The following is a 14,320-nucleotide window of genomic DNA, read 5'->3' on the forward strand; positions in this document are numbered from 1 at the left end:
CGGAGGAGTTAAACATTATTATAAAGACGACCGGCCACCTGAGGTCTATAATTAATTTACTTTTAAGGGTCCATAATTGTTGGATGACAACCTTTACAAACTAATTTAAGCACCCATTATGGTCTTTTTCAATCAAAATAAGAAGTCACCATTAATCTTCTTGATTGTCGTCTACAGAAAGACAACGCGCCAAAAGGCTCACTCCCTCCATGTGCCCTTTCTTTTCCTTTACTTGGCACCAAGCATTTGATGTGCCTTCGTGATGTATAAGATATAAGGAATGGTTAATCAGATGCGTGAATATATGAGTTGGGGAGCTTATTGGGATTCGGCTGCCCTACTTTTCTAGGGCAATTCCCTGCTTTACAGACAATTACAGGTCTCAAGAGTAGATATCTAAGGGGAGGGAGCAGACAAGAAGCAGGAACATTGGTTCCTTTTTTTCCGGGTGGATTTCAATCTTAGTTTTGATTAATGAGATTAATTAAGACAATTTAGAATCGAAAACATATCCAGTTTTGGTCTTGAGATTGCAAGCACATGCAACTTTTATTATTTTGTGCAGGGTCATTTACTTAGAATTTCATATAAAACAAAACTACATTTTTGTGTGTCTTTGGTTGGAGCCGCCTGGTCTTTTCACTGAAAGCCAAGCAGGGAATCCTTTCCACTGTTTCAGTGCTTCCTTTTCCTCTGACAAATGATTCTTCTGTAAAAAAAGGTGAGTTTTATTTTACTACCTTTCAAAATTTAAACTTCTTTTGCACGTAGCAACGTCGTAAAATTTGCACTCGTTCTTCTTTGATTCTTATTTTGAATAATTAAGCTTGTACGCCAATTCACTGCCATGATTGTTTATCATTTTCTCTCAATCATGCCAGCAATCCTCATCCCATGTAGCTGCCCACCATAATCTCTTTTGCTTTCTGCATCCGAAATCCTCGCTTCGGGATTATAAAGCCACCACCAACTTGTTATTGGAACAGTGAAGTTGTTGTAGCTAATTGATTGACTGCTGGCTCTCGTTGTTCTCGATTCCCTTTGTCAGGCAAAATTCTGAGAGTTTGTTGCCGATAAAGAAAATCTGCTTTTCGATTACAATGAAGTGGTGCACTGCCTCGGATTGCTTCTGATTGTCGGGTGTCCTTGAATCGTAGTGCGTGGAAGAATTCTAAGAGGTTTGTTGTCCAAAAGTCCATTTTTTTTTTTGTTCATCATCGACATGCTGGTTATGCTCGATTGTAGTTGTTAATTTGTCCGTGAGAGAAAAAATTCTTAGAAATGGGAGGCGATGAGCAGCTTTTGGGTGCGTATCCCTTCTACTTTGGAGTTTCGTGCGCTTTTGTTGCCCTTGATCTCGTATCGAGGAAGAGGAGGGAGCTTCTTGATGTCAATGGCGGATGGGGATCTCGGTCAGCGGAGATGATGCTTAAGGGGAGTGCTCAGCTGCTGGGTTTGCTGGTGGAGAGAGCCCAAGCGAGGGGGGAGGCCATGGAGAAGAAGCTAAAGAAGGCTCATTTGGAGGTGGAAGAGATGAAGCAGCGGAGAACGGAGGACGCCAAAGCAAACGAGAAGGTCGTAGCTATCTTCGCTGCCCATGAACAACGATGGATCGCGGAGAGGAAGAGCCTCCGTTTCCAGATCCAGGCCCTGACCAACAGACTCCAGATTGACAAGTCTAAGCACGACGACGCCATTTCGACTCTGGAGAAGAGGGTTGAAGGAGAAAGCCGGGCGAGGATGCTCAAAGATGAAGCCTTGGAAGCGGAGGCGAGGAAGCGGAAGGAGTTGGAGGAGAAGCTACACTTGGCCGACGAGTTGCTCGATGAAATGACTGATAGAGCTAAAAGGGCGGCGCAGGACCACTCAGCCGAGCTTTGGAAGCACAAGACCGCGTTCGCGGAGATAGTCTCGAAGCAGCATCAAATGGACGCCGAGATGAACCGCACTCTCCGGCAAGCGGAGGTGGCAAGGCAAGAGCTCGAGGAGGCTCTTGAACAGAAGGTGGAAGCTTTTGCTATGATCGATAAGCTTTCAGAACAGATTTTGAGGATACAGAGGGATTCCGAGCAAAAAGACAAGATTTTGTCTTCGATGCTGAGGAAATTGAAGCTTGACGCAGCTGAGAGACAGACGCTTCTGAAGGAGGTTAAGCTTTCAAAGGCGAAAAAGAAACAAGCTGAATTGGAGATGGAGAGGTGGAGGAACATGTGGGAATCCTCCAGGAACAAGAAGTTCAAGGACATTCATTCTGTGGACACAGGATCATTGAGGAATCGGAGGCTGGAATTGGTGCCAGTGGGATCCCTTGGGCATAACTCCATGAATCTACTTCTTGAAGCTGAAGATAAGAAAGAAGAATCTTCCACATCAACTGCATTAAAGTGCCATGATTACTGCTCATTTGATGAAAATGGTGATGCTGGTATGACTAATTATGCTCTTCCCATTAAATTTATCGTTTAGTGCTCAAATCGAACCATTTAAGAAAGACTTTTCAGACAGATAGTATGTAGCCATTCTTAGATTACTTAACAAGCAATTTTAACCATCTCAAATTCAATATCTCTCACTCTCAGCACCGATGCAAATTATATCGTCTTTTCATATCTTCCAAATTTCTCATTTTGCTTTTCTAGCATTGGCTGTGGATGACTACCAACAACTGCAAGATTGGGTTCGCAAGGAAACAGAAAAGTATGCAGCCATCCTTGAGCAGAAACATCGTGGAGAGGTTGAAGCATTCACAGAGCAGCTGAGGCAGAAAGATGAGGAGTTGGAAGCTTTTCGGTGGCAGCTTCTGAGCATGGAACTTGAAACAAAGAGGCTGAGATCCCACATTGAAGACTTGAATGGCAACTTATCCCATTTGAAGGGAAAAAATGTCAAAATGGAGGCCAGGTTGTTGGATAAGGAACAGGAAATCAAATTATTGAAGGAGCAATTTAATCTCCATGTTCAGAACTCAGAAAGAAACAATCTGTACTATCTCCCCACACCTGATGCTTGCCAGGCTCTTTGGTCAGAAGTAGAGATCACAAAGAATAAACAAAAAAAGGAAACAGATGATTCAATGGCCAATTCGATTGGTGATTTCCCCAAGACGAGCAGCAAGGCAATGGGGTTGGATGCTGGCAATGACACAGAGGAAAGAGAAAATGTACACACAGAGATTAACAAAAGTGATGCAGCTGAGCCACCATCACCATCCAATTATAATTCACGGGAGTATACTGATGGGTTCAGTGAAATGCCATCCCCAGAACAAAGTTCAGGGAGTAGTTCTTCTGAAGACCAAGCGAAGAGCACGCCTGTGGTGTCCAGTTCCAATGCTGCAGGCGAAGAGATTGAAAAGAAAGAGATGAACTTGGAGCTAGCTAATATTCAAGCCAACGCTAACTGCAAGCAAGAAGCTGAAACTGCAAATAAGTTGTCGTTAATCAAGACATCCCTTGCAAGGGATACTTCTTTGAAGATGGATATCCAAGCTCTCGGAGTCTCCTACAAGATCAAAAGGCTAAACCAGCAGCTGGTTGTGCTCGAAAAGCTGGCTTCTTCACCGGCAATGATGCAGATAACAAATAATGATCAAAACCCAAGCACACCTGACGTGTCTAGCGACAAGGAGACATATGAGAACAAGCAGCAGAACCAGGGCTTATTGCTGGTGCAATCTTTACTGAACAAGCAACTCAAGCGATACCAGTCTCTTGAAGAAAAGACTAACAACCTGTGCAGCAGAATGGTAAGTTTCTGTTAATTGAAATACTTAGACATGTACTGAGAAAGTGTTTAATGTAATCCATTCTCTTATGTTTTCTTTCAATTGCAGAACGAGTGTTACAAATCAGGAGGCGGAAGAGACGTGCAGAATGGCAGGACAAAGGAACAAAGCGAAACGCTTGCGCGCTTTCTGGAAGAAACGTTTCAGCTTCAACGGTATATAGTGGCGACAGGCCAGAAGTTGATGGAGATGCAGTCGAGGCTTGGCGCTACCCTTAATGCTGCTGCTGCAAGACTGGATGAGTCTGTTGGTTTCAATATAGAGTTGTTTGCAGACATTGTCAGGACTCTCTTCAGAGAGGTACAAAGAGGCCTTGAGGTTAGAATTTCTCGAATCATTGGAGATCTTGAAGGAACATTAGCTTTTGATGGGATTCTCCACAGATGAAATTGAATGCGGATGCTAAAAGCTACATTTAAGCTATGAGCATTCTGTGATGATCTGAAATAGTTCGGTCAAATCAGAATAATTTTGTTGTCATATATGTATGTAAAAAGGAGCTAAACAATTATTGTTATAATAATTGATACATTTTGAAAGGATAAAAGTTCTATAGAGAAAATTAGTGAAACCTTTCATTTTTTTTATTTTCCAAAATTAAAATTTGGATAAAAATAAAAAAAAGGCATTTTTTCCCTAATCATCAGGACTCCCCATTTTATTTTTTAATTAAATAGCATGCTATTCATCATTTATCTTTTGTCCTTCATTATTATTCCCATTGTCATCTTCTATTTAAATTTCTTGTTTAAATTATAAACTGATTGAATATGTTATAGTATTTATGAAATCATAGGTGTTACAATATGTATAGTAGTTATAATTTTGTAGTTGTTACAATATAAATATTAAGTGAATAAAGTTGAATCAACATTATAATAGTTATAAAACCCTAGCTACTATAATGTGAATAGTAGGTGAACAAAATTAAATTCACATTGTAATAATTATAAAACTCTAATTGTAACAATATTAATGATATGAGTTATGATAAGGGGACCCCTTTTCAGGAGAAGGGAAGAAGGATAATGAGGATGAGGAAGGCTGAGAAGGGCGAGAGGAGGGGCCGCTCGGAAAAGGTTAGACCCGACAAAGGGGGGTCGCTACACGCATGGCAGAGAGAGACAAGTCGGAAGTGATAGACCGACCGAGCATGTAGGACCAACCAAGCATGTAGGACTTACCGAGCATGTAGAACCGGCCGAAAAAACCGACCGAGTATGTTCGGTTGGTCGAATATAAAGGATCGATCCAGCGTAAAGAAAGTTTAACCTTGGGCGGTCCGGAACGTGGCAAGGACACTCGAGTATATGAGTTTGGTAAGCACAGACTGATCGAGCACGGATATTCGACCGGGCATACATAACCGACCAAACATAAAGAGTCAGTCGAGTGTAAAAGTTCCTAGCCTCGAGCACAATAGACAGAGGTTGGGCGAGTGCGATAGATCGATCAAGCCTATCAGTTCGGTGGGCAAAGGTTAGCCGGGTTCCGTAGACTAGCCACAAAGGTATGTAGTCTCATGAGATCCTGAGCATATGGCTGATTGAAGGAAGAGTTATCGGGTAATAATATCTTTATAAGACTGGATGGTTGATCTTGGTCAATGATGTAGGGTTGGTTGCACTCAATAGGTCGGTCGAGCATATGAGCTCGGTAGGTAGAGACCGGTCAAGTGTAAGAGACCGACCGAAAGTATGAGCACTTAACATTAAGCTATCCTGAAGGCCTATACACGCTCGACCGATTAGTCTCGGTCGATAAGATAAAACCGGCCGAGCTTATAGACTAGTCGAGCGTAGAGACATTTAACAGTATACGATCGACCAAAGGAAGGGTTAAAGGGCAATAGTGCCTTTATACGCCCGACAGGTTAATCTCGATCGGCCAAGTGTGACCGTCCGAACTCAATAGACCGACCGGGTATGAGAAGTAGATCAAACATAAAGGTCTGCAACCTTACATGATTTTAATGAAGTTCTAGTCGAACATAAATAACTGATCTAGTACAGAACATCGACCGAGACTAGTACGAACAGAAGATATTCCTCATATATGCAAAATAAGCTTATGTGACTAACCAGGTATATGTAACAGGTGGACCATAACAATATACAATCATATGACAGCTTAATCAATTTGGCAGTAAATATCTTCTAGAATTCTCCGCATGTATGCTAAACGAAAAAGAAGGTACATCTGGGGTAAGAAAAAGATTTCTTAAACCATTATTGCAGTTCTGGCTTACGTCATCTCTTAACAAACTTTAACAAACCGGGCTCCACCTCATGACTGTGGAGGTTAGATGAGATGGAATAAAAAGGAAAATCCTCTCCATGGGCAAGGTACGCAAACATACGCATTGCATCCAGATTAAACCCTAATTTTCATATTGCTTCTTCTTCATCTCACCAGAGACTAACTTGAGCGTCGGAAGGCCTAGCCAGGGATTCCCACCCCAGTCTTAAGTCACTAACGCTTTGTCAGTTGGTCTCATCATGTGCAGGAAGACGAGATCAGCTCATCCATCGGATCACAGAGTTTTTGCTAATCCCCGGTGTTGGAGTGTATACTGAAAGCCTAAGCTTTGTAAACATTCATTATGAATAAAGAATCACATTTGGTCTAATTATCTACATTTGTTTGTAGTTGTTCATTTAATTTATATTGTAGATAACATAGTATGTGGTGTCACATACAGAAGATGATGTTATCAGTACCTTATAAATTATAAACAGTAGCTCACGACCAGAATGGAAAGGAACAAACCATTAGAAAGTCGTAGTGTAATTAGGTATTAGTTTATCTTGACTATATAATTACACTAGTACACTCAGAGTGTATTGAGTAGGACCATTTGAGGTCGTTCCTTTTATACTGACTTTATAAAAGAACAAAGACCTCAGTTATTATGGAAGTGTGTGCTCTTAATCCTAATATAATAACAAGCACATATGTTTGACATTTATTTCTTTAATTTATCAATGGGTGAGATTTAGTTCGATGAATCAATAAACCCGATAAATTGGGAAATGGTATCACTCATAGTGTGTGTTGTTGATTATAGAAGGAAACTGTGTCCTAGTGATACTAGGTTGATAATGTCCTCAAGAGGAGCTCATAAAGATTGTCATGTTAAACCCTGCAGGTGGACTTAGTCCGACATGACAATAAGGTTGAGTGGTACTACTCTTGGACTTAGATATTAATTAAATGAGTTGTCAGTAACTCACTTAATTAGTGGACATTCGATATCTTAAACAGGAGACTAACACACTCATAATAAGAAGGAGCCCAAAATGTAATTTGGGATTGGTGCGGTAGTTCAATGATAGTTCTCTAGTGGAATGAATTATCATTGATAAAATTAAGTTGTGTGTTCGGCAACACGGGATGCTTAATTTTATCGGGAGACCAAAACCAATTCCTCCTCTCGGTCCCTATCGTAGCCTCTTATTTATAGAGTACTATACCCACATATACCCACCTTCTATACCCACCTAAGGGGGCCGGCCAAGCTAGCTTGGGAACCAAGCTAGGGCCGGCCTAAGCTTGGGTTTAGCTTGAACCCAAGCTAGTAGGGCCGGCCATAATTAATTAAAAAGAAAAATTAATTTTAATGTTTATTATTATGTGGAAGATTTAATTTAAAAGAGAATTAAAATTAAAATATCTCTCTTGTAAAAGATTTACAAAAGATTAAAGAAAGAGATTAGATCTCTTTCCTTATTTGTAGATTGGAGAGATGTTTTATTTTCTCTTTAAAATTATTCACATGTTAATAAAATTAAAATTATAGATATTTCCTTTTATTAACCATGAAGAGATTTTAAAGAGAAATTTTAATTTTTTTAAAATTTCCGGAAACAAATAAGGAAAGTTTTAATTGTTGATTGAAACTTGTCCAATTTGCTTCCTATTGATTTGGCCGGCCATCATTGTTTAATTGGGGAAATATTATTTTATTTTTCTCAATTAAATCATGTCAAGGAAATTAAGGAAAATTTATTATAATTAAATTTCCTAATTTACCTAGGCCAAGGAATATAAAAGAAGGGGTGAGGGTGCCTTCATAAGACACAACATCTATTATTCCTCTCTCTCTTTTGTTCCTTGGTGTGGCCGGCCATCATCTCCTTCTCTTCCTCTTGTGGTGGCCGAACCTCTCCCTCTCCCTTGGAGTTCTTGTGGTGGCCGGATACTACTCGGAGAAGAAGAAGAAGAAGGAGAGAAAGCTAGCATCTCTTGGAGCTTGGTTAGTATTTTGGTTTTTCTCCTTGGTGAAGCTTTTCTTTTGTGGCCGAACCTTGCTTGGAGGAGAAGAAGGTGGTTGGTGGTTTCTCATCTTGGAAGATCGTTGCCCACACAACGTCCGAGGTCAGAAGAGGAATACGGTAGAAGATCAAGAGGTTTTTCTACAAGGTATAACTAGTAATTTCTATTTCCGCATCATGCTAGTTATTTATGGAAATAATACCAAATACAAGAGGCTTACGTTCTAGTATTTCGAATATGTTCTTCGAAGTTGTGTTCTTTGTTTCTTTCTTTTCCTTGTGATTTGATTGTTCTCTTTGGTTAACCTAAAGTTATTTTAGGAAATTAAATATTAGCTTTCTATTAAAGGTTTTGTCTAGTCGGTGGTGGTTGCTCCCATATCCAAGAAGGCCATGTGCCTCGCCACGTCAGTACTGGGAACCTTTTATGGAAATTAATATTTAATGGAATTAATAACTTAAGGAGACTTGGGTCGAACGTGTTAAGTTCCGCAGGAGATCCAAGTCAAAACCTAAAAGAACAAATAGATTAAGTTTTGGATCAAACGTGTTAAGTTCCGCAGGCGATCCAAAATTTAATTTAAAAGAACACATGGTAGCTAGGAAAAGGTTCAGACCTTTGTACAAAATTTTTGTACAGTGGAACCTATAGGTTTTCCGAGTAGCAACCAACACCCGGAGCCACTTCGTCGGAGTTCCTTTTTGCGAGGTATTATTCATAGATCCGCTTTGGCTTTCTCGGATCAATTGTTTTGTATTCGAGCATCGATAGGGTCCATTGTGGGTTTCTCAGATCTATCCCCGTTCATCGACACCAGAGTTATTATACGTCACCACTCATCGTCGCCTAGTGTTTCATCTCGCAAGCTCTCAGACAGGATCAATTAATATTTTTAAACTGATTAAGTATATGTTGTAGTAAATATGAAATCATAATTACTATAATGTGCATGTTGAATTGAGAATTTAAATAAAAAACAATAATGAAAATAATACGGAAGGTATTGGGTAAATGTACATATTGGAACATGGGAACGATAGTAAGGATACCTTTTGATTAAAAAGTAAAGGTGGAGTCCTTATTTAGAAAAAAAATAACATCCTTTTCTCTTTTGCATATATAAATTTAAATAGAAAAAAAAATCGCTAATTTCTAAAAAGATCTCCGACGGGGAGCCCGTTAGGTCATCACTTGGGTTGGGCTTCCTTAGGAGCAATCTCGCTTATTTGTTTGAAGTTTGAAAGTAAGCACTCGAGCAGGAAATGGTTTGAGGGGATCCATCGTGTTAGGGTTAGTGTTTACAATCACCAAGAGCGCAGGAAGGACGAGGACGAAGAGAAGTGGAGGCTCCTCATCAATGACGAGACAGTGTGCATCCACCGCAACCAAACGCCTCTGCCACATCCACCGTAAGACGCACATAAATGCCTGCTTCTCCTCCGACAACATTGATTCCATCGGCTTGCGCGATAGGATGAGTAGGACCGTACCATCTTCAAGCACATGTCCCACGAGGCATCCCTCGTAATTCCTAAGTTGATATCACGGAGAACATCCGCCTCCTAGATGACGGTCCCAGTGATTACATCAACTTCTTGGTCAATGACATCAAACGAGGTTCGACTGTAAGATTAGGGTAGGCTTGCCCTCTATTAACTCTCAATCTTTTTTTTTACTGCTATTTTCTTCGTTCTTAATTGCAAGTTTAAGTTGGCTTACAGTATAGTTGTTATGATGTATACTAAAAGTCTAGCTTTTTGTATGAACATTTATTTTGAAATGAGAATCACATTGGTCAAATATTTGTATTTAGTAAAATACAGTTGTTCATTTAATTTATATTGTAGATAACATGGTGTGTGGTGTCACACGGAAGATCATGATATAAGTTCCTTATAAATTATAAATAGTAGCTCACAACCAATATGGATTGAGACAAACCATTGGAATAGTTGTAGTGTAATTTAGTACTAGTTTACCTTGACTATAAAATTACACTAGTACACTATGTGTGTATTGAGCATGACTATTTGAGGTTGTTCCTTTTATACTGACTGCATAAAAGAACATAACCTCTGTTATTATGGATGTGCGTGCTCTTAATCCTGATATAATAACAAGCACATATACTTAGTATTTATTTCTTTGATTTATCAATGGGTGAGATTTATTCGTTAAATCAATAGCCCGATAAGTTGGGAAATAATATTATTTATATGGTGTGTTGTTGATTATAGAAGGAAATTGTGTCCTAGTTATCTAGGTTGATGATGTCCCCTTGAGGAGCTCATAAGGATTGTCATGTAAACCCTGAGGTGGACTTAATCCGACATGACAATGAAGTTGAGTGGTACTACTCTTGGAGCTAGATATTAATTAAGTGAGTTGTCAGTAACTCATTTAATTAATGGATATTCGATATCTTAAACACAGGGAGATTAATGCACTCATGATTAGAAGGAGCTCATAATGTAATATGGGATTGGTGCGGTAGTTCAATAATAACTCTTTAGTGGTATGAGTTATTATTTATGAACTTGAATTGGATGTTCGGGTCAAACATAGGAAGCTCAAGCTCATCGGGAGGTCAAAACTAATTCCTCCTCTCGGTCCCTGTTGTAGCCTCTATAAAGCCTCGCGTTCACCCGTTTTGATTTTCCTTCTTACCCAAATGAGAGGTCGACTACATCCTTGCTTGGTGCCCAAGCAAGGGGTCAGCCAAGCCCTCTTGGTGCCCAAGATGTGGGTCGGCCAAGCCATGCTTGGTGCCCAAGCATAGGGTCGATCATACAAGAAGAGAAAAGAAAGTTTTGTTGAAAATAAAATTTTGTTAAAATATTTCCTTTTATAGCTTTCTACAATGGATTAAAAGAGAGATTTTAATTTTATTAAAATCTTTCCTTTTGTAACCAACCATTATAAGAATAAAAGGGAGATTTTGTTTAAAACAAAAATTTGTTATAATCTTTCCTTTTATAACTATTTACAATGGTTTAAAAGAGAGATTTTAATTTTGTTAAAATCTTTTATTTTTTTATAACAATCTATAATAGCAAATAAAAGGAAATTTTATTAAAAACTTTCCTTATTAGCTGCTAGCAAAGATTATAAAAGAGGAGGGAGGTGCCCAAAAACGAACACAACCTAAGACTCCTCTTTTATTATCTTGTGTGATCGACCCTTCTTCTATCTTCTTCTATTGTCTTCTTTCCCTAAAGGCTGACGGCATCCATCCTTTCTTCTTCATTAGGGCCAGCACCCCTTTGGAGAAGACTCTACCTTGGTGGCCGGTTGCTTGGAGGAGAAGAAGAAGAAGAAGGAGGCCTCTTCACTTTGTATTCTTTGGTGGCCGAAAACTTGGAAAAGAAGGAGAAGGTCGGGTGTCTTCGTCTTGGTAGATTGTCGCTCATACGACGTCCAAGAAGAGGAGAGGAATACAACAGAAGATCAAGAGGTCTTTAGATACAAGGAAAGGTACAACTAGTTCTTTATTTCGCTGCGAACTAGTTTAGTTTTTCTTTGTATGGATCCTGAAATACCAACACAAGAGGTTAGTGATTTTGTGTTTTGATCTTGTGCTTCGATTAAGGTCTCTTTAGTTAAACCTAGGGTTTACTATGAGGAGTTTAAATATTCAATTTCTTTGAAAGACTTTGTCTAGGAAGTGGTGGATGATCCCATAACCAAAAAGGCCGAGTGCCTCGCCAACGACCTGGAAGTCAATCCTTGAAATAGATATTTAATCAACTTCTGTAATATGGTTTAACTTCTGAAGAACACATGAGTTGAACTTGGAGTAAAAATATTAAGTTTCGTTTCCAATCCAAGTTTAACTTATGAAGAACACATGGTTTGAACTTGGAGTAAAAATGTTAAGTTTCGTTTCCAATCCAAGTTTAAGAACACATGGGTTGCTAGGAAAAGTTTTGTACTTGTACAAATTTTTATACAGGGGAAACAGAACGGAACTTTGAGTAGCACCCAATAATTAGTATCAGAGCTAGTTTTCTGCCTCTGTGTGTTTGGTTTTCAGTTAAATTATGTACTTTTCACACATAAATTTGTACCCACAAACACTTGGTGTATAGATACCAATGCTACTATTCACATAAGTGTCACTATGCAAGGTTGTCTTAGGAGCCATCTTCCGCTTGATGGTGAAAGATACATCTATACGGGAAATGGAAAGAAGGCTAAAGTCGAGTCGATTGGTGTTTTTAGATTTTGTTTTGGGACCAATGTCTTTCTCGATTTAGAAAATATATTTATTGTACCTTCTTTTCGACAGAAATTTAATTTTAATTTCTTGTTTGGACAAATCAGGTTATTTTTGTTCGGACAAATCAGGTTATTCTTGTTCATTTAGAAATGAAATTTTCAGTATTTTCTTTAATTCAGTGTTGGTTGGCAATGGTTCCTTGATTGATAAGTTTTATAAATTGAACACCTTTACTCCTACGGTTGACAACGTAATAATTTGCATTGTTAAAGGCACGCCTGAGGTGTCAGGCGCACAAGGCGCTGGGAAAAACACCTCTTCCCACGCGAGGCGGGCGTTGTTCGTCAGGCGCGCGCCTTTGCGTGCCTCGGGCGCCTTTACACCTCAATGAAGGCGCGATCATGAACAAATCTAGATTTCAAACAAAAAAAAATCCAAACCAACTTTTTTTGGAATTAGGGCACGGGAAACAGGAGAAGAAAAGAACACAGGAAGGGAAGAAGAGAATGCAAGAAGAAAAAGAAAAGGATAAAAGGGAAGAAGAAAAGAACGTAATGAAGAAGAAGAAACCTGAACCCATTTCCATCCGCCGCTGCTATTGCTGAGTCACGCCATCACTGAGTCGCGCCATTGCTGAGTTGCGTTGTCGCCCAAGTATGTTTTTCTTCTTTTTTCTGTTTTTCTATTCTCCACTTCTTCTTCTTCTCTTCTTCTTTTTCGTCTGTTATCATCTTCTTCTTCTGTTATTTCTTTTCTTCTTCTTTTTCTCTTCTTCATTTTCACTTTTCAGTTTTTCTTCGTTTCTTTTTATTCTTCTTTTCTTATCTTTGTTCTGTATCTTATTTTCTTCTGCTTGTTCTTTTTTTTCTTTGAGTTGCCGGTTCGTGTTCTTGCTGTGTTGCTATCCAATTTTGTTTGTTTTATTTTTCCTGTTTTTTCATTTTTGCAGGTTGTGTTTTTGCTTCCTACTGGTGTCCGGTTTTGGATTTTTTGGTACTGTTTTTCCATTTTTACTAGTTCGTATTGGTGCTGCTATCTGATATTTCATTTTTTTTACTATTTTTTCATTTTTATTTGTCTTGTTTTGCTTTTTGTTTTTTACTATTTTTCTATTACTGGTACAGACTGTATAGTGTTTTTCTATTGTTGGTACAGTGGTACCGTATTGATTTTATTTTATTTTATTTTTTAGGTTATTTTCTTGTTCAATTATCATGGAAGGTAGTAGTGATACTCTAACTTATATATCAAAAGATCTGGGATAAAATTATTTTCAAAGTGTTAATCCGGATAATAAAAATGATTTAATTTGTAACTTTTGTCAAAAAGTTACAAAAGGGGGTATCTATCGTGTAAAACAATATCTTATTAGAGGGTTTCGAAATATTACGACTTGCAATAAATGTCTGCCTCATGTACATGAAGAAATTAAAATTTTCATAGAGAAAAAAATGGAGAAAAGTAATCTTTCTAAACTTGCGACATTGGACTTTGAGGATGTAGACCCTCTTGGTGATGATATTAATATGGATGATATTGGAGCTAAAGTTGTGCCGCCTATAAGTATAAGTACAAGTTCTAGATCAGTGAATATGCAAAAAAGGCCCAAACAAATAAGTCCAATGGATACGTATTTTCCTCCTAATGTACAAAAAAGTGTTGAAAGTAGCAAAGGTAAAGAAAGACAAACTACGATAAATGAGACATACAAGAAAGAATTGAGTGAAAAAGCTTGTATGGTCATAACTGAGTGGATGTATGATGTAGCAATTCCTTTTAATGTCGTTAACTATTCAAGCTTCAAAAGAATGTTGGACTTGGTTGGCCAATATGGTATAGGTCTAAAAGGACCTAGTTATCATGAGGTGTGGGTTCCTTTTCTAAAAAAAGGTTATTGATAGTGTGACAAATGATTACATTAAGTCATGTGAAACAGAATGAGCCAAGTATGGTTGTAGTTTGATGGTAGATGGGTGGACAGACAAAAGGCAGAGAACATTGATTAATTTTTTAGTGAATTCTCCTAAAGGTTCAGTTTTCAT

The 14,320-nt window shown here is 38.6% G+C and overlaps 1 protein-coding gene across 3 annotated transcripts; it reads left to right on the forward strand.

The window, feature by feature from the left end:
* Positions 1-811: 811 nt before the first annotated feature.
* LOC122016422 (rootletin-like) lies at positions 812-4,323 on the forward strand. 3 transcript variants are annotated; one of them, XM_042573719.1, is made up of 4 exons: positions 814-1,178; positions 1,246-2,425; positions 2,640-3,745; positions 3,833-4,323. In XM_042573719.1, the coding sequence occupies exons 2-4, from the start codon at positions 1,282-1,284 to the stop codon at positions 4,169-4,171; spliced, it is 2,589 nt and encodes an 862-aa protein (XP_042429653.1). In that variant the 5' UTR covers positions 814-1,178; positions 1,246-1,281; the 3' UTR covers positions 4,172-4,323. The 3 variants fall into 3 exon arrangements, with proteins under 3 accessions (XP_042429654.1, XP_042429653.1, XP_042429652.1); XM_042573718.1 differs by having other exon boundaries at positions 1,280-2,425; XM_042573720.1 differs by having other exon boundaries at positions 812-2,425; positions 2,673-3,745.
* Positions 4,324-14,320: the final 9,997 nt, after the last annotated feature.

Source organism: Zingiber officinale, chromosome 8B (assembly GCF_018446385.1).
Source record: "Zingiber officinale cultivar Zhangliang chromosome 8B, Zo_v1.1, whole genome shotgun sequence".
Classification (NCBI taxonomy): Eukaryota; Viridiplantae; Streptophyta; class Magnoliopsida; order Zingiberales; family Zingiberaceae; genus Zingiber; species Zingiber officinale.

What these genes read in the sequence shown, in the direction of transcription:
- LOC122016422 (XM_042573719.1), top strand. Translation starts at nt 1,282, where the DNA reads ATGGGAGGCGATGAGCAGCTTTTGGGTGCGTATCCCTTCTACTTTGGA. An exon ending in TGATGAAAATGGTGATGCTG is followed by an intron (nt 2,426 to 2,639) that starts GTATGACTAATT and finishes TTGCTTTTCTAG; the next exon opens with CATTGGCTGTGGATGACTAC. An exon ending in ACAACCTGTGCAGCAGAATG is followed by an intron (nt 3,746 to 3,832) that starts GTAAGTTTCTGT and finishes TTTCAATTGCAG; the next exon opens with AACGAGTGTTACAAATCAGG.